Source organism: Haemaphysalis longicornis, unplaced genomic scaffold (genome assembly GCF_048455015.1).
Source record: "Haemaphysalis longicornis isolate Haplotype H1 unplaced genomic scaffold, Haemaphysalis longicornis Haplotype H1 scaffold_10, whole genome shotgun sequence".
Taxonomy (NCBI): Eukaryota; Metazoa; Arthropoda; class Arachnida; order Ixodida; family Ixodidae; genus Haemaphysalis; species Haemaphysalis longicornis.
Genome location: NW_027526204.1, coordinates 144,555,073 through 144,575,377, shown reverse-complemented (window position 1 = coordinate 144,575,377; position 20,305 = coordinate 144,555,073). Strand labels below are relative to the sequence as shown.

The 20,305-nt window shown below is 46.6% G+C and overlaps 2 protein-coding genes across 7 annotated transcripts in view; one reads left to right on the top strand and one right to left on the bottom strand.

Moving 5' to 3' along the window:
• LOC144159570 (mitochondrial enolase superfamily member 1-like) overlaps window positions 1-1,653 on the bottom strand; it is a 40,329-nt gene extending 38,676 nt beyond the window's left edge. Inside the window, exon 1 of the mRNA XM_077691144.1 lies at window positions 1,513-1,653. The gene's annotated coding sequence lies outside the window, so the exon portion shown is untranslated. The remainder of the gene's footprint in view (window positions 1-1,512) is intronic.
• Window positions 1-20,305, top strand: part of LOC144159568 (ATPase family AAA domain-containing protein 2-like) — a 47,980-nt gene that overhangs the window by 997 nt on the left and 26,678 nt on the right. For 3 of the 6 annotated variants that reach the window (XM_077691140.1, XM_077691138.1, XM_077691143.1), the window contains exons 2-8: window positions 2,762-2,861; window positions 7,944-8,197; window positions 10,664-10,774; window positions 12,772-12,882; window positions 15,405-15,720; window positions 17,322-17,424; window positions 19,638-19,854. In XM_077691140.1, the coding sequence (XP_077547266.1) occupies window positions 2,762-2,861; window positions 7,944-8,197; window positions 10,664-10,774; window positions 12,772-12,882; window positions 15,405-15,720; window positions 17,322-17,424; window positions 19,638-19,854 (1,212 nt within the window). Of the gene's footprint in view, window positions 1-349; window positions 476-555; window positions 655-2,761; window positions 2,862-7,943; window positions 8,198-10,663; window positions 10,775-12,771; window positions 12,883-15,404; window positions 15,721-17,321; window positions 17,425-19,637; window positions 19,855-20,305 lie in introns of those variants that run through there. The other 3 variants (XM_077691141.1, XM_077691142.1, XM_077691139.1) reach the window with 3 other exon arrangements.

The following is a 20,305-nucleotide window of genomic DNA, read 5'->3' as shown; positions in this document are numbered from 1 at the left end:
AATTATCGGCTGTGACCGACATCTCCGCTTGCGCTGTGCCAGGCGGTCGAGTCACGTCTGGGTAGACGGCTGGGGTATCCCCGAGCGGTTTACTGCCGTACTGCCGAAAACATCGATAAATCGTTGCCTGTGAAGAGTGCGGAAACGTTAAGTGGGACGTGTTTCTGGTGGATATAAATGATGGAAATGGAATGACTTTGTGCCGATCGTGCGTAGTGCTGTCTGCGGTGTGCCGTGATGTTTACGTTTTTCGGGCCAGTCACATGGCTAGAGATGCTCGCGGTGTTTTCTTGTCACGTGGTCATAGTCGTGGGCTGGGGATGTCAGGCGCAGTGGGCGGTTCGGGTCACCGGAGGTCGGGAGGCGCAACGCCGCATCATTCGTTTTGTCCACGTCGGATGAGAGTGATGATTAATTTGGGGCGGGGAATGCGTACCCTCGCGCGCTGCGTCTATTCCTTTTCTGATTTTAACCGGTATTATGCAAAAAGTTCCATTTAGTTTTACTGGAATGGCTAGTTGCAAGTGTTTATGGAGTTCGAGTTCTTTGCCAAATATTCTTTTTTTGTTTTTTTTTCTGGGTCAAAGCTGCGTTACTACTTAATCGCACGCATTTATTTAAGTGGTGTGTTTCTGAAAGGTGACTGTTGTGCCAGTGAGTTCCAATACCAATTCTTCTTGCTATTGCAGCTCACTGTGTTGATTGATTACAGCTCAGCACTGGTTAATATGGATGTGCTTATTAGGGCGTTTTGCTTCCACACTTTTAACATGCAGCTGCGGGTTTAATTGCTATTAACACGGTGCATTCCTTCTTTCTTTTTGAGCGCCATGCTTCTTTCTTCATCTAGGCAAAATGGGCAAAACTTGCGACAAAGTAGTGCTGATTATACACACGTAGTGTCTGTGATGGGTGTACGGCAATACTGAGCTGTTACCTAATAGGTTTGTTTCCACCAACAGTTTTTTTTTTTTCTGTAATGACTGCATGGCCATTCTGTAACTACACGTAGTCCGAGTTTTGCGCATGCTGCCTGACCCATTCTCTATTTTGTGCGGCTTGCAACAAGATGCACCAGCTTATGCCCCTTTCCTCCTCCTCCTTGCTTTGTTGTTTTTTTAGTTTATTTGCCACAGCAGAGAGTCAATGGATGCACATTTGGCTTCATTCCATTTGCATTGTTTTAACGAGATGAGTACGGCACTTACGTCGGTATTGGCTCAAGTATTTGGCTCATACACTGTAACGAAACTATGCGATACATTTTACGGACACAGAAATCCCTTTTCTTGCTCGCTAGTCATTCTCTTGGTCTGTGGCCTTCTCCAACGGAGGCTACAGGCTCTTCACGCCAACTGCCGTGATTTTACAAAATGGGGCACCTGCACTCTTGGGCTGCGAGAAGGAACTGCTTTTCTAAACTTCAACTTTCGTCGTGTTTAAATTGAGATGAATCGCGTTATTTCTCGGCCTTTGTTGCTAGTTGCGCGACGAAACGAAATAACAACTTACATGCTTTGCCGCACGCCTCGTGAGCGGGTAAGACCGCTGACTCGCCGTCAAATACGTGTTTGCCGTTTGCGAGGCGGGAACAGGTGGCCGGTGGTATGGCGCGGGTTTTGCGGAAACCACTAAGACAGAAAGGATGAAACAATTATCCGTTGAGCGCAAAATGGAAAAAGAAAGCCCAGGAACGTCAGTGTGCACACGCACAAAAAAAGACTGGATTTCGGTTCAAAAATGCGGCAGAAGCTTCCAGTACAGCGCGCTACATACAACAGCTGTTTAAAGGAGACAGCAGGTGGAGTCAGGGTTGTCTGGTCCCATCAAAGTCTACCACGAATGACGGGCTGTGCCTGTACAGCTTGTTGCTGGTTTGTGATGTCCGAGGACATTTCCAGACCATTCTGGGATAATGAGGGCACGTCCCAACAGCTGTGCACAGCACTGCAGCCTAGTATGCGTGTTCTGCTACGTTCGATTCGACCCTGCTCTCTCTCTCTGGATGACTGAAAAGCTTGTTTCGATTTGTGGGGGCTGGTGTGTTATGCTGGCCACATTTCCCATGGGAAGCAAAAACTTTCTTATTCGGGACACTTGCTGCACGCTGAGCTAGTCCACGAAGCCTTGCAGCCGTGCGTGTGGATTAAAGCGGTCAGCACTATCTGGTTGTGTGTCTGAATTGCAGCGAGTGAGTTTATTGTGCACTAAAAAAAAAGAGGTGTGTGGACATTTTCAACACCACTCCGGGAGGATTTCTGGTCAAAGTTGACCCACGCACATGCGTACCATTCTCCGCCTTTTTCCTTTCCGTTTGCAAAGCTTCATCGCGAAATGTGCACTACTCAGTTTATACGTGCACAGTTTGGTGATTGGGAAAGGGTTATTTTTCGTAAATGTTTGATAGCCGTAACTAGCACTAAGCTGTTTACGTGAAAAAAAGATTAGGTAGCTCTGAAATGGGGGAAGGTTTTCAGTTGTGACTGTATTAATCTAAGCCCTAGCTTTCTCCTCTAAGCGTGCACGTGGCGGATTTAATGAGACATTTCTTTCATTCGCGGCATTTATTGCTGTTGAGATTTATGGAACAGAAAACTGTTTTTGAATCCCAGATTGGAAAAGTATCCGTTTGTGTTTCAATATCTTTGTACAGGGCAGCCCTGAGATAATATGCTGGGCCTCTCTGACATGACACCTATCAACACCTTTTTGGGGAAACAGCATTGATTAGTGACGCTAACGGGTTCCAATTTCGTTCCAGGAGTCTGACGAGGAAGACAGGCGTCGGTCAACGCGGCGGTTAAAGTTCTCGGAGGACGAGTCGGCCAGTGGGTCATCTTCAGTGAAGCCTTCGAATGCTCGTACGCATTCTCCCGTCTTCTCACAAGCTGTTCGCGCGTAATTAAAGGAGCCATGAAGACAAAATACAAGTTGGGTTTATTAGAAAGACTGCTTAGTCCCGATAACAATGATACCAATATCATCGCAATCTTCGAACAAATAACGGATATATTAAAGAAAAAGTGTGAAGCAGTCGCGACCCCCTAGCCAATTTCCCGCAACTTTTCTATGACGTCACGGAACCTTGTTTGTGCGATTGGCGGCCGCCTAACTGACCTGTCGCGACGAGACATGACTGGACGTCTGTAATGGGGCCTCTAGTTCCATTTGACCGCATCACTTGAATGCAAACGTGCAGTTAACGCACTGAAAATTATGTTTTATTGTTGGCCCGTGTGACGTCATTCTTACTCATAACACGTCACTGTGGCGCAAATTTTGAGTTTTTAAATACTTCTTGCTTTTTTTTCGTTAAAAAAACATCTTTTGTGGCTGTAATGGAGCTGAGTGAGATACTGAATCCTAGTTCTTTCAAATTAAACGAAGTTGTATTTTCTCTTCATGGCTCCTTTAAGGGGAGACACTGCGCTTGAAACAGCTTCCTTTAATTATTATGTAAACTCTGTGAGACTTGCCAGTCTTGCTGTGTTTTTTCCACTAATTTCAAATCTGTCATTATTTTTTGAGTAAGTCCCAAGATTATTAAAAATCATTAGCGATTTTAACAGTGTTGTTCATAAAACTATGATCTTTATATATTCCAATACTATGAACCCTGGTGAGTGCAGTAAGACAATCGGTATTATGATGCACCTCTTGGAACTAATTTTACAGCTCATTAAACTTTGCTGTTGGCATTCAAAATGGTTCCACCAGCGTTTAGTGAGCTGTAAAATTAGTTCCAAGCAGTGCATCAAGAAATCGCTTTTCTTGCTGCACTCACCAGGGCTCATAGTGTTACAAAATATGAAGATAAGTTTTATGAATAACACTGTTTTGTCTATTGTTCTTCCAAAAATGGCTAATTACCTCTAACTGTCTTGGTAACTGATTGACTTGCTCAAAGAATAATGACATATTTGAAATCAGTGGACAAAAAGCAGCGAGACTGACAAGTTTCACAGAGTTTACTTAACAATTAAAGAAAGCTGTTTTAAGACCCTAAAGTTAGTTTAGTGGACGCTAATAACAACAAGTTGCCTTTTGTTTCGTGTTGCTAATTTAAGAATTTAACTTCCACGCCAGCTGAGGGTGCACCCTCAGCTGGCGTGGAAGTTAAATTCTTCATTGAATGCTTTTATTTTTCCTCCACGTGGTCTTGAAGCACCCTTTGCCGATTTCATAGAATGCATGGGGTGTCAGACGAGACAACGAAAGTGCATAGCAAAAGTTATTGTTTGCCAGAAAAACGTTTATTCCCTTCCTTGTAGCTCCCGTGTTGCCCTAACGGGGTAAAAGGCACCAGAGAAAATGTTTCTTCAGGATTACCCTAAATATTTAAACATTAAAAAGCGAATGTAGGCAGCATTCAGCGGCTGGAATTTTCGCCAGTCGCGTGCTTTGCTCTAGTGCCGTCCGCTGTGGCGGTCGACGCAGTCGCCAGCGAGCGTTTCTGGTGTGTTGGCCCACAGGGAGGAAAAACAGACTTCTGCCACTAACCACTGTGTCATGTGCACGTGTGCCTCAAGATACCGAATGACATTATTTGGGCGTGCCATGCTGCACGCAAAGGCGTTAAATGTGTTAGGCGGGGTTGATTCCCGGCCGCGGCGGCCACTTTTCTGATGGAGGCGAAAAGCAAAAACGCCCGTGTGTGCGAGATTTCGGCGCACGTGAAAGATTCCCAGGTGGTCAAAATTAATCCGGAGCCCTCCACTACGGAACTCCTTAAACCAGAAATGACATTACAACGAGTGGCATTAGATTTTTTTGCGTGTATCAGCGCATTAATGTCATTAAATGGCATTAATGGCATTAAATTAATGGCTTAAAGCACTAAGCACCTAATGTCATTTAAGAAAGTGATCGACTCTAGTAAGAAGGCTGTTGGAAACTTTGTACGACTGTTAAATGTATCATTAGGTCAAAACGAGGGACGTTCTTGGACTGCGGGTTCGGTTATTAGCTGCGATGCAACAGTTATGCTTTCATTGTTTCTGGCGCGCAGTAGTAAGTTTTAGCTCACGTCATGTAAAGTACTGCACTTCTATTAAATCACAATCGTGCTCTTTTTCAAGGGGAACCATTTCGGGACAGACAAAGAAAAGGCAAGTGTCCAACTTTACGGAAAACTACACACTGTATTTTCGCGCGTGTAGTCCGCCCCTGCATAAGATCCGCACCCCCACTTTCAGCCCGCCGGAAAAGAAAAAAAAATCTTTGCGTATTGCCTGCACACATTTGATACAGGAAAGGCTGCACCAAAGCTACTGCTCAAGCAACACATCACGTTCTATGTAGACAGAAAAAGCGTATATTTTGCAAGTAGAGTACACTGACTACGAGGCGAAAGTCACAATTCACTAATAAGATTCAGTTAGGGTGGGCTTGTCTTTTTTTTTTTTTTTTTTTTCCTTGTCCTTGTACGTTTCGTGCAATCACTGCATAGAAGGCCTAATCGGTGTTATTGTGTAGGAGTGTCACGGCACAAGTGCATTGCTGTGAAGCTGCACTAAAGGAAAAACCCGGGGGTTAACGTCAAACCCGTTTATAGCGAATTGCAATATGCACCGCGATTGTTCGATATATTCGATAGTTCGATATAGCCGAACCCGCCTATAACGAACTTATCGTTACAAGTTCGCAATCCGCGGGAGCCCCCCTCCCCCTCCTCAACTCCACCATCCCCGCATGCAAAAACGAACACAGTAAAGTAGCCGTTACCATACCCAAAATAATTCATTTATTGCAAGTATTAAAGCTACTTTCCACTTGAACTGCCTACTTTGCAAAGAAAAAAGCAGTGATTTTTGTTTTCACTTTCGTTTTGGTGGCTTCAACTAGCATAGCATTCTCTACACGAAACATTATTTGCACCAGTTCGAGTCCGCGTCCTCCAAAATCTAAGAAGCATTGGCGGAGCACATTGACTGCTGAAAGCGCTTCATTATAAGCGTCAGACGGCTTTCACACGTGACATCATCGGGAATGTGAGGGAGCTCTTCCCACAGTTCACCGATGCTGCTGTCTTGGTCCGGACTCGCTGACTGTGCGGGTTCCGTCGTGAGTCCCGCGCGTCGGAAAAAGTTACGGAAAGTGTCGGGCGTCATGTCGCTCGGTGCGAGGCGCAATGTCTAAGTCACAACTCTTGCTCCGTGGTCGCGGTCAATCCCCATCTCAATCGCCGCTTCGAGACCATGCATTTCGGCAGCAATTCTAGGTGCGCAGAGTTCGATATATCGGATGTGAACTTCGTTATAAGGAATATGTTTCCCATGTATTTCCGTAACTGAATTATTTTTGTTCGATATATAGCATAATTCGCTCTATCCGGGTTCGTTATAGCCAGGTTTGACTGTATCTACCCCTACTTCGCTACTTTGCCACCCCTACCGAAATTTTTGCATTTTTGGTGCGAGTTATACGTGCAAAAAAAGAGGTCTTTCTGAGTGGAAAGTGTTCTCGCTTTATCAGCGTTCCTGATACACAAAACAGATCCCATTATCTATTTGGGTTGGGTTTAACAAAGTCGCTCTGCAATACGCATTGTAACTTAAAATGAGGACAGTACTGGTCAGAAAGACAAAGCCTGCTGTGCCCAAGGACGTGGGTTTAATTCCCAGCATTGGTGGCCGCTTTTTAGATGGAGGCAATAAGCAAAAATGCCTGTTTGTCGAGGTGTTGGCACATGTTAACAATCAACAGGTGGACGAAATTAATCTGGAGCCCTCTACTGCGGCGTACCTAATATTAATAGTCCACGTGTGGCTTTGGTGTGTAAAAACCTCAAAATTATTTGAAACACAAAGCACGGTGCTTTTTAATTGTTGGTTTGTCTCGCTGAAGTGCTTGAAAACGTTGTGTAACGTGGAATGCACAGGAATGTGGCTTCTTTCTGTCCAGAGACAAAGAATAAAAAAAAAGCTTTAGTTCTTATCAGGGGTCTGTAATGTTTGAGTAACGCCTGGTGGCAGGCTAGTTGGTTATACATCGTTGGTTGCATTGCGCTGGTTAAAACACAAGACGGACTGAAAAGGACGCGTAAACCTGGCGTATAGACTGTGCACGGACAACTGTTTATTAAATTTGAAATGGCAACGCTTATATACAAGAAAAGCAAACAAAATGTAATGGGGAAAAAAACACAGGATGTCAAAGAAGGTAGGGAAAGCGACGATTAGTAGGTCTAAATAACATTTTGCGGTGCGTTTACGGGTTCACAATGTTTGCTCCAAAAATTGCATTTCACGCTTGGTGAGTGTGATAGAAGGGCAGCTGACACATTCTCCTTCACGCCCAGACAACATTGCAAATGCCTCAAAGATCTCCCGTCTGAGTGCATCTTTTGATCTTAAAGAACTGGTTGTTTTATCGAACTGGGCTTAGCATTTGCACCTCGCACAGAGTGCGGCCAAGTTCCCTGCGGCAGATCCCTGCTGGCACGCATATCTGTGCTCTCTTGGCCTTTCATTGGTACATCGACCGGTTTGGCCGACTTAATAACGACCGATTTAATAATAGCAATCCAGTGGGATCTTATAAACGACACCTTGGACACAACTGACTAATTAGCGCATGTCTGACCTTCCATTTAGTCTTGGACGCACCGCTTTCTGTTTTTGCCTCGACAGCCCGGCACATCCCAATGGTGCCCTAAACACTACAGGGATGTCATGTTTCCCCCCGCCTCTTTTTAACCGGTGTGAGACGCCACGAATATTTTGTTTGCTTTTCTTGTATATAAGTATTGTCAATTCAATTTTAATAAACAGTTGTCAGTGTGCAGTCTATACGTCAAGTGTATGCGTCCTTTTTTGTTCGTCTTGTGTTTTAACCAGCGCAATCCAACCAACGTCAGTAATGCACAATTTGTAACTAGTGCAGTTCCATTTGTTGTGAAAATTCCCGCCCGCCTGTTCACCCTCTTGCTGGCGATTCCGCAGTGCCCATGAAGCGACCCGGGTCCCGGCCCCAGTCCCAGCCCCCGGTGCACTCGCTGCCCAATGGCCGGCACCAGCCGTCGCGCCGGCTGCACCAGCGCCCGGCCCACAACGCGGGGGCGGGCCTCTCGACAGATGACGACATGAACGAGGACGACGACAGCGCGGTCCGTCGGAGCACGCGCCACCGCAAGTGCATCTACGGCAACCTCAACCAGGCCTGGATCCTGACCTCCAATCTGCCCGACTTTGTCAAGGTCAGCCTTCTCCTTCACGCGGAAGGCTCGTCACTGTGTTGGTGTCAGGGGGCACACTGGTCTTAAAAACCAAAAAATTTTACTGTTACAGTTATGATGATGAAAATTGGGGGAGGCGTCTAGTTTTTTTCTTCTGAGTGTAGATATAAAATTTGTTTCTGTGTAATGAATACATTCAAATTTATTCGGATTTTTATATTTGATTTTTTTGACAGCCTTTGTAAAAACACTGCTGGAGGGGTGCAGCTGAACAAGGTATCAGTGAACTGTGCACAAATGAAGGAGTGCAATGAGACTAACATTATTATTATCATTATTATTTGGCTTGGAAGGTCTGTCGTAGAAGCCACAACCATTTGAAGTTTGGGCTTAGACGGTGGGGACCAGAGAAACCGGTGTTGCCGTGTAGGCCCAAACTTCAAACGGCTCCTACGGACCAGATGGAATAATAATTTTAGTCTTATTGCACTCCTTGCTTTGTGCACAGTTCACTGGTGCCTTGTTCAGCTGCATCCCTCCAGCGGTGTTTTTACAAAGGCTGTCAAAAAAAATCAAATATAAAAATCCAAATAAACTTGAATGTATTCATTTTAGACAGAAATTTTATGTCTACACTCAATGAAAAAATGCATCAACGAATTTTTATCATCATAACTGTAAAATTAAAGTTCTTGATCAAAGACCCATGTGCCCCCTTAAAGGGGTCGTGAGGACACAATGCAACCCTGTTCATTTCGAAAGAAGTCTCTTTAGCGGAGGAAACACGAGAAATATTGAAAAGGGTTCAAATTCTGCACTTTATTATGTCTGCAATGGTGGAAAGAGCTGCACGGAGCTGCATGTTAGCTGCACGGTAGCATTAAACTGGTGTGATCCAATGGAACTGGAGGCCCCCGCTAGATTCACACAGTTGTGTTTCTTGGCGGTGACTCGCAACCGCCATTTGCACGAACAAGATTTTGTGACGTCAGAAAAATCGCCACCTGCGGCGGTGGCTCGGTGGCTAAGGCATTGTGCTGCTGAGCACGAGGTCGTGGGTTCGATTCCCAGCTGCCGCGGCCGCTTTTCTGATGGAGGCGGAAAGCAAAAACGCCCGTGTGTATGAGATTTCAGCGCACGTTAAAGATTAATCCGGAGCCCTCCACTACGGCGCGCCTCATCGCCTGCATTGCGTTGGCGCAAAAAACCCTACAACAATCAACCAATCAATAGATTAATCTGTTCTGTCGTACAGGGCAGAAACTTAAGTTTCGTTGTGCTAGGAATCCGGCTTTTCATGCAGAATAATCTTATGGCTTTGGGTAATCAAGAACAGTGATGTATTTGTACAGGAAAGGGGAAGAGGGGGAAAATTCATCTCCAATGATTGATTTTAAATGCAAAACAGTCTTTGGTTTGGGAGATTTAGGATGTGTGTGTGTGTGTGTGTGTGTTGCACTTGACAGCTGTCGTAGCATGTTCAAGTGCACTTGTGATAGGAGCATTGATGAGGGGGCCTTTGAAATTGCGATTAGTGACCAAAGAATGCCTTGCATTAAAATTAACGGGTTTACCTTTCTCATTCTTACAGGCAAGCAGTTTAAGTGTCCCCCCAGAACATCTTATTAAGAACCTGCTGGGCTTGTTGTTTTATGCCAAGAATTTACAGCGCAGACGCATGAAAGACGAAGGAAGAACAGCACGCCACAAGTGCTACTTCCAACAGCATGTTGTTGAAAGTCTTCGTAACTCTGCGATGTAAATTCTTGATTTTCAGAGCAACGTAGTTATGGGAGCCATGTGAGCAGCATCACTTTTCCTTCTTTTGTGCAACTTTTTAACTTAGGTACAGTGATCTTAATTTGTTTTCCTAATAAACGATTCAATGTCTATGGCGCTAGCATCGGTTGCCCACCTCATTTTTGCCTTCAAATGTTTTCAAAGTTTCCTTTGCGCTAAATAATGTTGACACACATGAACCGTGCCATAGGTGCCAGCAGTTGGGGAACGTGCTTGCCTGCATATGCTTCTGATGCGTTACCACTAAAGCGATGACTTTTGAGAATGCTGTGGGTTAAAAAAAGAAACGACAGAAGACAGAGGGAGGCGACGGGCACAAGAGCTACACGAAGTCATGGATTACCGCTACCAACTAGCCCAAACCCAAACTCTAAAGAAGAAAGTTCAAGTGAGAAAGGTAGCGTGCGTGACTTTCGGGTGGAGCGGCTGCTTGGCCGGCATGTTCCTTTACGGCAGTGCGTCTCCCAACTTGCAGCTAAATGTGGCACCGGTAGCGCTTGTAGCGCAACAGGAGCTCTGCTCATGTTTCCCTCTCGCCTGTATTTTCGATTTTTGACAGCGCTGGTGGGTAAGTTGGTGTCTCTCTCTTTAGCTTGTTTTGGCGGTTGTGGGTCTCTCTTCGACCGTGGTGCTTGTGTGGTGAGCTCTAGCCACTTGCGTGTGTGTGTGTGTGTGTCTTCCCGCCAGGTGTCTTCAGAGCAGCCGTCCAAGCGGTCCAAGAAGGACCCCTCCGCCTTCCACCACGACCTCCGCAGCTCCGCCAACCACCGACACGAGAGCATGCCTCCGGGGGGAAACGTGAGTGCGCCTGCGTTGTCCTGATTCCCTTGACTGGGTGGACGCCCGAACACCCCAGCGTCGTCGACGTTCTGAGGTCTCATTATGCAGAAATGGCAGCAATGTAGTGCAGGTTTTTAAATAGGACTCCTCCTCCTCCTCCTCCTCCTCCTCCTCCTCCTCCTCCTCCTCCTCCTCCTCTTCTTCTTCTTCTTCTTCTTCCTCTTTCTTTCTTTCTTTCTTTCTTTGCCGAGCGTGTTTTTTGTGCTCGGTGATTAAACAAACTGCATATAACCACTCACCTGACTCAAATGATGATTTTCGCTGGGTTTGGATTAAACCGAGGAAAAAAGCCAAATTCTGCAAGCCCAGAAATGTAATGACCACATTGCAAGGGATCAGGGGTAATGATAACTCTTTGACATGTTGAAACTCTTTGAATAAGTACATGGGAAATGTTAAATAATTTTTGGCAAAGTTTGTATGGCACCGAATGTTTTCCAGGACGAATTTCCATAGCTGCTAGGACTGCACCTTGGCTTTTAGTGGTGCTGAGTCGTCTAATTGGAGTTTTCTTTTTTGCATCCTAAACGTGCGTAGGAATGATCATTGTTTGGTTTTGGTGGTTCAGAGTACAGTTTTCATTCTTGCTTACAGTTTTTAAGGGGGGACACTGGTCTTAAAACAGCCTCTTTTAATTTTCTAGTGAACTTTGTAAAACTTGTCAGTCTTGCTGCTTTTCTCCCACTGATTTCAGATATGCCATTATTTTCTCAGTAGGTCAATTAGTTCCCAAGATAATTAGCACTAATTAGCCATTTTTAGTCAAGCAATAGACAAAACAGTGTTGGTCATAAAACTGTAATCTTAATATTTTCCAATACTATGAACCCTGGTGAGTGCAATAATCGAAGCAGTTTTTTGATGCATCGCTTGGAACTAATTTTACAGCTCATTAAACTTTGGTAGCACCAGTGGCAAGGAGCCATTTTGAGTGCCCATTTCAAACACCAAAGTTTAACGAGCTGTAAAATTACTTCCAAGCGATGCATCAAAAAACTGCTTTGATTATTGCACTCACCAGGGTTCATAGTATTGGAAAATATAAAGATTACAGTTTTATGACCAACACTGTTTTGTCTATTGCTTGACTAAAAATGGCTAATTAGTGCTAATTATCTTGGGAACTAATTGACCTACTGAGAAAATAATGGCATATCTGAAATCAGTGGGAGAAAAGCAGCAAGACTGACAAGTTTCACAAAGGTTGCTTGAAAATTAAAAGAAATTGTTTTAAGACCAGTGTCCCCCCTTAAGGATATCATCATCAACCTATCTACACCCATTGCAGGGCAAATGCCTGTCGCATGGATCTCCATTTATCCCGGTCCTGTGCTGTGTCCAATTTATCCCCGCAAACTTCCTGATCTCACCTGCCCACCTAACTTTCTGCCGCCCCCTACCACGCTTGCCTTCTCTAGGGATCCACTCTGTTAGCCTTAATGACCAACGGTTATCTTGCCTTCACATTACATGCCCTGCCCACGTCCGTTTCTTCTTCTTAATTTCTACTAATATGTCCTTAACACGCGTTTGTCCTACTTAGTTAACTTAGTGTTTAACACTACTTAGGCCAAGTTGTTACCACAGACCCCAACCATGAGGCAGAGGTATTTACGAGGCTAAAAACATGGTGGAGTGCATTTGGCAGGCGTTCTCAGATAATGAATGGCAGCCTGCCATTGTCCGTGAAGAAGGAAGTTATGACAGCTGCATTATACCGGTACTCACCTACAGGGCGGAAACTTGGTGGCTCACTAAGAGGGTTCAATTAAAATTGAGGACGACTCAGCGCGCAGTGGAATGGAAGATGATAGGTGTAACATTAGCGGACAAGGAGAGAGTGGAGTGGGTCAGGGAACAAACGCGCGTTTTGAGGATACGTGGCCGCCTAAATGTGCGGGGCTGTACTGGCCCACATGGGTGTGTGACGTTGCGGGCTTTGGGTGTCCCCACAGGACTCGGAGACCCTGGACGGCGACAATGAGGACAGCCTGGAGTCCAAGCGCAGCAACGACAAGGCAAACGTGAACAACGAGCTGCGTCGTCTCGGCCTCTCTGAGATGCAGGTGAGCTTGGCTTGGCTAGGCTCGGCTCTTGGCCTGCACTTTCATGACCAAGGGTGGGATTGCAGGCAAACCTGCAAGCGGTCGCAGTTCTTAGCTTACTAGTTGTCTTAGCGAGAATGTAACTTGAGGGGGATGGGAATTGTGGACTGATGAGTGCTTGAACGTGGGCTAGTTGGTTAGAGCAATGAAACAGTAAAAACAGCGCAGCTAGAGACAGGATGCAAAGGAAGACACAGGTCTTGTGCTGTCTTAAAGACGATAGTCTTTCTTGGGCTACTTAAACGCAGAAATTTTGGTCTGTCTGTCTTACTCAGCCACCCGGCCAAAGTGAAACAAGTTGAGCACAGCCACAGCCAAATCTAAACGTCTAAGTCCAGTGGCTAAGTTCATGCTTGTCAACACTGTTGAACAAGAACAAGACATTGCGCAAATATAAGGCAGAAAATCAATACATGTGGGATATTTGCAGTGTTCCTTTATTAAAAAATTCACATATGCTTGGTTTTTGCGACATCAAATGTAATACAGCATCAACTGCAGAAGACTGTTGCCTGCGCTACCTGGCGGCATTTAAAAAATCAAACGGCAACAGCAACGAAAGGTTCCGCTAGATGGGATCCATGTTCCGCTTGAAACGCTCGTGGAGCAAGGCAACGTGGTTCTATAAACGTTCGAATAGGGCGCCTCGTTTCACGCGCGTCTCCACCGTACGGCAGCGCTGGTATCGAGGCACCCGACTTATAGCAGTGGAACGCTGTAAATTTGAATTGACTTGAGCAAGCTTCTAGCATGTTATCTTGGGAGGAACGAGTTGGGAGAAGAACAGCATGAGAGGTGAGCGGGAAAGAGAAGGGAGGCATTTACTCGCCAGGGGCGCCAGTCGACTATCGTCTTTCGTCGACATTTGCAACGAAAGGAGCAGATACGTGGCCATTTTTTACCATGTTTCATCATGGACTCGTGCTTCGTATGTAGCGAAACACGTCAAAGAGGATGGAGAGTGCTTTCCCTTAAAACGTTGACTTCTGTTAAGAGCTCGTGCTAGTTGCTTAGCGATGCTTTGGGCTGCATAGCGTCAGCACAGTGTTTTTAAGTACGGTAGCATTAGCATACCTGCCAGGTTTCCCGAATTATCCGGGAGACTCCCGGATTTTGATGGTTTTGTACGATTGTATGGTCGAAACGAAAATCTCCCGAATACACACCCGTGTTTGGCTAAACCTTTCTCCCAGTCTAGCCACATTGTGCAGGAGCTACCTGACAACCCAATCGCATCCTACACCACTGGACATCGTATTAACTTGTAAAGCATAGTTGGCAATGCACGCAAGTTGAACTGGTCAGTACCATAGAAACGTTGAATGCGAGAGGCATTTCAGCATGGTAAATAAAATTTGCGCCCAGTTCCGATCATCAAGTTCTCGCACAATCCGAGGTCAGTCGCGTTCTTTTGGCGAAGTGTAGCAGGAACGAACATTGTTATGCTCGGCAGTACTCCCAGGGGTTCTTAAAAAAGGCGGCGTTAGCCGCATCAAAGATTTAGCAGCTGACCAGTCGTGTAGCTCGTTAGTAGTTTGGACGAAACAGTTCAGCTCCTACTCTGTTGTGTTGTAACTAAATTAGAAGTACATGTAAATGTAAACCATTCCATTCTGTTGCTACTAATTTTTGTATCCCTCCTACTCCCCCCCCCCCCCCCCCCCCCCCCGGGACTCTCCCTAATGCCATCTCGGCGAACCTGGCAGGTATGCATTAGTGTCAAAGGCTGCCTCTGTGTACGTAGCCTGAAACCCCGCCCACTGATAGGTGAATGTGTGTCTCAAATCGTTAGCTGTGGTGGCACAAACTCCTTTTCTAGTTTGGTTCGTGTGTGTCACAGAGATTCATACTAATCTATACTAGGGGGAAATGTGGCGCTAGTGTCGAGGTGAACCACACTTCGGCAAGCATGCCATCATGGCACATGGACAGGCTGAGAAGTTACCTGCGGCTGCAAAAAATAAAAAAAACATATTATTGTAAAATAATAAAGTAGTTTTATCAATAGAAAAGTGGAGCTCCGAAAGATTTATCAGGAATTTTTCAGAAATGTCACGCAAGATGAACAGGAAAAATACTTGCCCATTTTTGTTAATCTTTGCTTCAGGTGCCAAAAGAAGCCACATAGCAAGCCAAGCCAAGTAGGAGAGGGACGCTTCTAGCTGCCCACAATGGCACGTAATTGCAGCTACAGATTTCCCCTCCAGTATATATTAGTACGAAACTCTGCGGTGTGTGTGTGTAATGTGAGTTTGGGAAGCTTTCCGAATATCAATCTCGGGCCCACTGTGAACTCCTCAAATAGCAATCGGGCCCTCTTTTTTTGCATATTTTTATGGTGTGGAGAATCCTCAAACTACCTCCGGACTGCCTTTGCAGTGAGTCCGAGACTAAATTGAAGAGCCTGAGTGTGTAACTTGCTTCATTTTGGGGGATGCCTCCGAGTGCGGCTATTCTAGAGCCGTCACCTTTCTAACGTGCAGTCTTTTTCGGAGGACATGTACTCACGGGTGAAGCGGACACGGCAGCAGCACCAGGTGTCCACGTCGGCGACGGAGGAGCCGCCCTTCTTCCGCACACGGAGTTCTCGGCGGGCGGCGGCGGAGGAGCGCCGCGAGCGACGCCGCGAGGACTCGGAGTCCGGCGGGGGGGAGTCCGGCGACAGTGACGACGACGACGATGAGGAGGGGGAGGAGAGGGAGGGCTGCCCGCTGCCCACCATGAACGGCTACCACCTCCGACCCAAGAAGCCCGTCACGGAGCGCTTCCAGGTTCCCGTCGGGGAGCCCCAGAGACGCTGTGAGTCCGGCGAGAAACCTCACTCAAGTTCGTCGCGTTGCTGTGCAAGCGTTAGTTCGCCACTCCGTCAGCTTGTCGTGAACTCGGTGAGGGCGCACCGTGTTGTGTTGGCTCGTCAATTTTAGGTGAAGCTCTTGCAGACATGTCACATTTGTAGACAACTGGGTGGAAGTAGGCATTTGCCTTCCGCTGTTATTTTGAAAATGGTTGCTATTGATGTTATCACTGGAATACCCACACCTCTGCGGCCGCCACTCTGACGGGAATTGTATCGATGCCACCACAGTCACATCTTTGTGGCTTCAGGCTTCCTGTTGAGGTAGCTGTTGTAATTTGTTCGTCATTGACCCAACCCCTGGCAGTGAAGCAGAAATTGGCCTAAAAGAGTGCCTAAAACGCTAAATGTGGTGGACTGCAATTTCAGCTTGAACGAGAAAAAAAACGCAAGGACGGTAGAAAGGCAACACGAAAGCATTTTGGCCATGTCTTCTTTCTACCGTCCTTATTTTTTCTTTTCGTTCAAGCTGAAATTGCAGTCGTTATGAACCAGCTCATCCAATTGCAAGCGATTCCACAGCTAAATGTGGGCACTTGCAATAGGCATAACTGCCTGTGAATTTGTAATTTGTAAAGGGAATTTGTAAAAATTTGGATTTGAATTTGTTGACTTTAACCAACAAATGAGGAACTGCGTTTCCACGTGGCCTCCTGAAATGATGTTGATAAAGGAAACGTGCCTGTGTCTATACATACGTAGTTAAACATGCGCACAAAATGTCAAGCAAAAGACTGGAGACCAAACTCCCACAGACAGTAGCTGTTACCGAAGTAAATTTTCGTAGTTGAAGAAACAGCTCTTGGGCAAGGATGCACGGTTAAACGGGCCTTACATAAGGGGCCGACAATATTTAGTTGTGCTGGTAGCTGGTAGCTCATTTTTCTAGTTGCTCTATCCTGGTGTCCAGTTCGCATTGGTTTTCATAAGATGGTCTTGCGACCTTTCTTTGAGTCTCCGTGAGCATGATATGCTCGGTAAAGGTACTCTGGAAGCAACTGGCTACTGAGTTTCAGAAAAAAGACAGACCCTCCCGTAGCACGAGGACGCGCGTTCGATTCTTGGCCGCGGCGGCCGCTTTTCTGATGGAGGCAAAAAGCAAAAACGCCCGTGTGTACGAGATTTCAGCGCACGTTAAAGATCCCCAGGTGGTCAAAATTAATCCGGAGCCCTCCACTACGGCACGCCTCATCGCCTGCGTTGCGTCGGCACGTTAAACCCTACAATCAATCATCAATCATCCGTGGCCCTTGTAACACACATTCAGGATAAATTCATGAAGAATCACAAATAAAACAAAGCATTGCCCTTCCTGTGTGCTGTTTCAATGACGCGGTTAGCTAATCTGCAAAGCTAGATCAAATCGACTTTGTCTTCAGCACTTTCTCACACATCTTCTCAGGTTCCTCTTCACTGATCTCACGTTGCTGCCTCGATATCTTTTGCATTCGCTCAGAATGGGGTACGGGGTTGTTTCTTTGGGTGCATTCGTGGGTACTGCCGTCATTGTTTGGTGCCCGACTGCATGCGTGCTCATCTCTTGCAGCGGAGAACAAGCGGTCCAAGCGCATCACCAGCATCTTCCACACGCCCAAGCACGACCGGAACAACTTCCGGTCACCAGCACACCGGAGCCCCATGTACCGCAGGTGAGCACAGGCTGGAGATGAGCGCACAGCTCTAAATTGCAGAGGTTTGGTCGTGAGGGCTACCTAACAGGACACTGAAGGCAACCATCACGTTGGTTTCAATTGGAATTCTGAGCTTCTCACAGTCATTTTAGCATTGATTGCAGTCACTGTTTGTTTGCATCACAATGAACAGGAAGCAAGTGAGGCAGTGGTGATGTATAGCAATATAGATGCAATGCAACCGAATAACAATGCTACCACGTACCGAGCGGTTTGGTCAGTTTCGGTCAAGTCGGTCGTGCTTTCCCAAGCTCCCACGTCCTTTGCTGCTCCGCACCACTAAGCAAAATGTTCCTTCATGGGGCCTGTGGTCAGTACCGACGCCTTGTTGAAGAAAAACGTGTTGTCCTTTCGAAGCTTTATGAATGGTGGTGTTAAACAGACTGCTCGTGTGTAGCTCGCACGCTTCCCTGAAAAGCGGTACCACTGCCCCTAGTATGGACGAATAGCGCTATCCAACGGCAGCCAGGAAAGACGTTGCGCACACCAGATGAATTGAGCACTTCCAATGCAAGTTGCACGGTGTAGCCCGTGGCGTTGGCACCTGTCTTCACATTTTCACTGTTTTCCACCGTATTTTAAAAAAGCTATGTGCAAGAGTGGTATGTTTGTCCATTTATGGTGCTCAGCACGAACGGAAAGAACACACTAAGAAGAGAATAGACGACACAGGCACTGTCGTCAGGAGGACAGGTGAGGCCCTTACGGTGCTGAAAAATGGACACGTCCTATGTTACCGTGGTCTAGTGGACAGAAGAGAACTGGGAGTGGGATTTCTAGTCAATAAAAGCATAGCTGACAACATAGAATACTACAGCATTAACGAAAGGGCAGCAGGTCTTGTAATTAGGCTCAATAAGAGGTACAAACTCAAGGTGGTACAGGGCTACCCGCCCACATCCAGCCACGACGACCAGGTAGTGGAACGCTTCTATGAAGATGTGGAATCGGCAATGGCTAAAGTAAAAACACAGTATACCGTAGTTATGGAAGATTTCAATGCTAAAGTAGGCAAGCATCAGGCTGGAGACAAGGCAGTGGGGAACTATGGTCTGGGGTGTAGAAATAGCAGGGGGAACCTACTGGTTGAGTTTGCAGAACGGAATAACCTACGCATAAGTAATACCTTCTTCTGTAAACGGGAGAGTCGGAAGTGGACGTGGAGGAGCCCGAATGGGGACCATAAAAAGGAAACAGACTTCATATTATGCGGTAACCCTGGCGTCGTGAAGGATGTGGAAGTGCTCGGAAGGGTAAGGTGTAGTGACCATCGTATGGTAAGATCTCGAATTAAGCTAGATTTGAGGAGCGACCGTAACAAGATAGTACGAAAGAAGCCGATTAATGACCTAACAGTAAGGCGTGGAGTAGAAGAATTCAGGATCGCGCTGCAGAACCGATATTCAGCTCTTACCGAGGAAGCCGAGTTACGACACAGGAAGCCAGCGACAACCTTACGCGCATTATCACGGAGTGTGCAGTAGAGGTCGGGGGCACGATGGCTAGACAGGATACTGGTAAACTTTCCCAGGAGACGAAAGATCTAATTAGGAAACGGCAAACCATGACAATCTCCACCCCAGCTGACAGAATAGAACTAGGGGAGCTTTCGAAGTTAATCATTCAGCGTAAGACAGCTGACATACGGAAGTATAATATGGAGAGGATCGAATACGCTGCAGAGAACAGGTTTGCCAATTCCTGTGTTGTCTATTCTCTTCTTCGTGTGTTGTTTCTGTTTGCGCTGACCACCATGAATGCTATCCAACTCGCCCAATTTGCTACCTTATTACAGTATATTTGTGTTCTCGGTGGGCTTATCTATTGATATAGAGCAACTTGCATTTTGATTTCAGGGTCCCCTTTAAGAGCAGCGTCGTCATGGTGCACAAGTGAGCAATATCCAGCGAGCACAGGTCATCCGGCATTCTAGGTGTTAGCACGATGATGTAGAGGTGGAGAAATTAGTGACGCTACAGACATGGTTGTGTTGGGGCTTCTCTGGGGCACATTTGCACGAGATTTTTGCTTCCGACTGAGGAGTGATGAGGCGGCAGTGGACTTAGATGCCGACAATCCTTGCTAGCAGCTGGTAGCTCATTTTTCTAGTTGTTGCTCAATCCCGCTGTCCAGTTAGCATTGGTATTCATAAGGTGTACCTCTGTTTGCAGGAAGCGGCACGCGGCGCACAACAGCTCGTCGACGAGCAGCTCGAGCGACGACGAGTGCCGCTTTGAGCGGCGCAAGGCGCGCAGTATGGTGCGTGCGCGCAACCGCTGCCTGCCGCTCAACTTCCAGGAGAAGGACCTTTTCGAGGGTGTGCGCCGCGACCGGGCCAAGATCGGCACCAGCCTGGCCGACGTGGACCCCATGCAGGTGGACCAGGACGTGAGTGCCGCTGCACCCGTGGGTGGCGAGAAACTGCTGTCACGTGTCTCTTACGTCCAGTCGCCGCCCCTTCTTTTCGAGCATCTGCATTCTATGAGCATTCCATGCTCGCTTCAGTCTCTCTTTGGACACACAGTCAATTGATCAGCCCACGCTGCTGTTGCCTCACCTTTTTCATTCTCTCTCTCTCTCTCTCCTCCCCCCTCCCTGAATGGCATTGATGTCATTGCTGTACATTGAACATTAAATGTTTGGTGGGATGGTTCTAGGGGTTGGCTCTACAAACTGTACAAGCGCTGAGCAGGCACAACGTATGGCAATGCGAGGAAAGCAGAGTTCACCTAGGCATCCTGTGAAGCTCATTGAATGTTGTGGTCATTCTAGGCTACAGGGCTGATCTTTACCCCAACTGCTTGTTCATTTTCTATGTTGCCACTAGTATGGTGTGTTG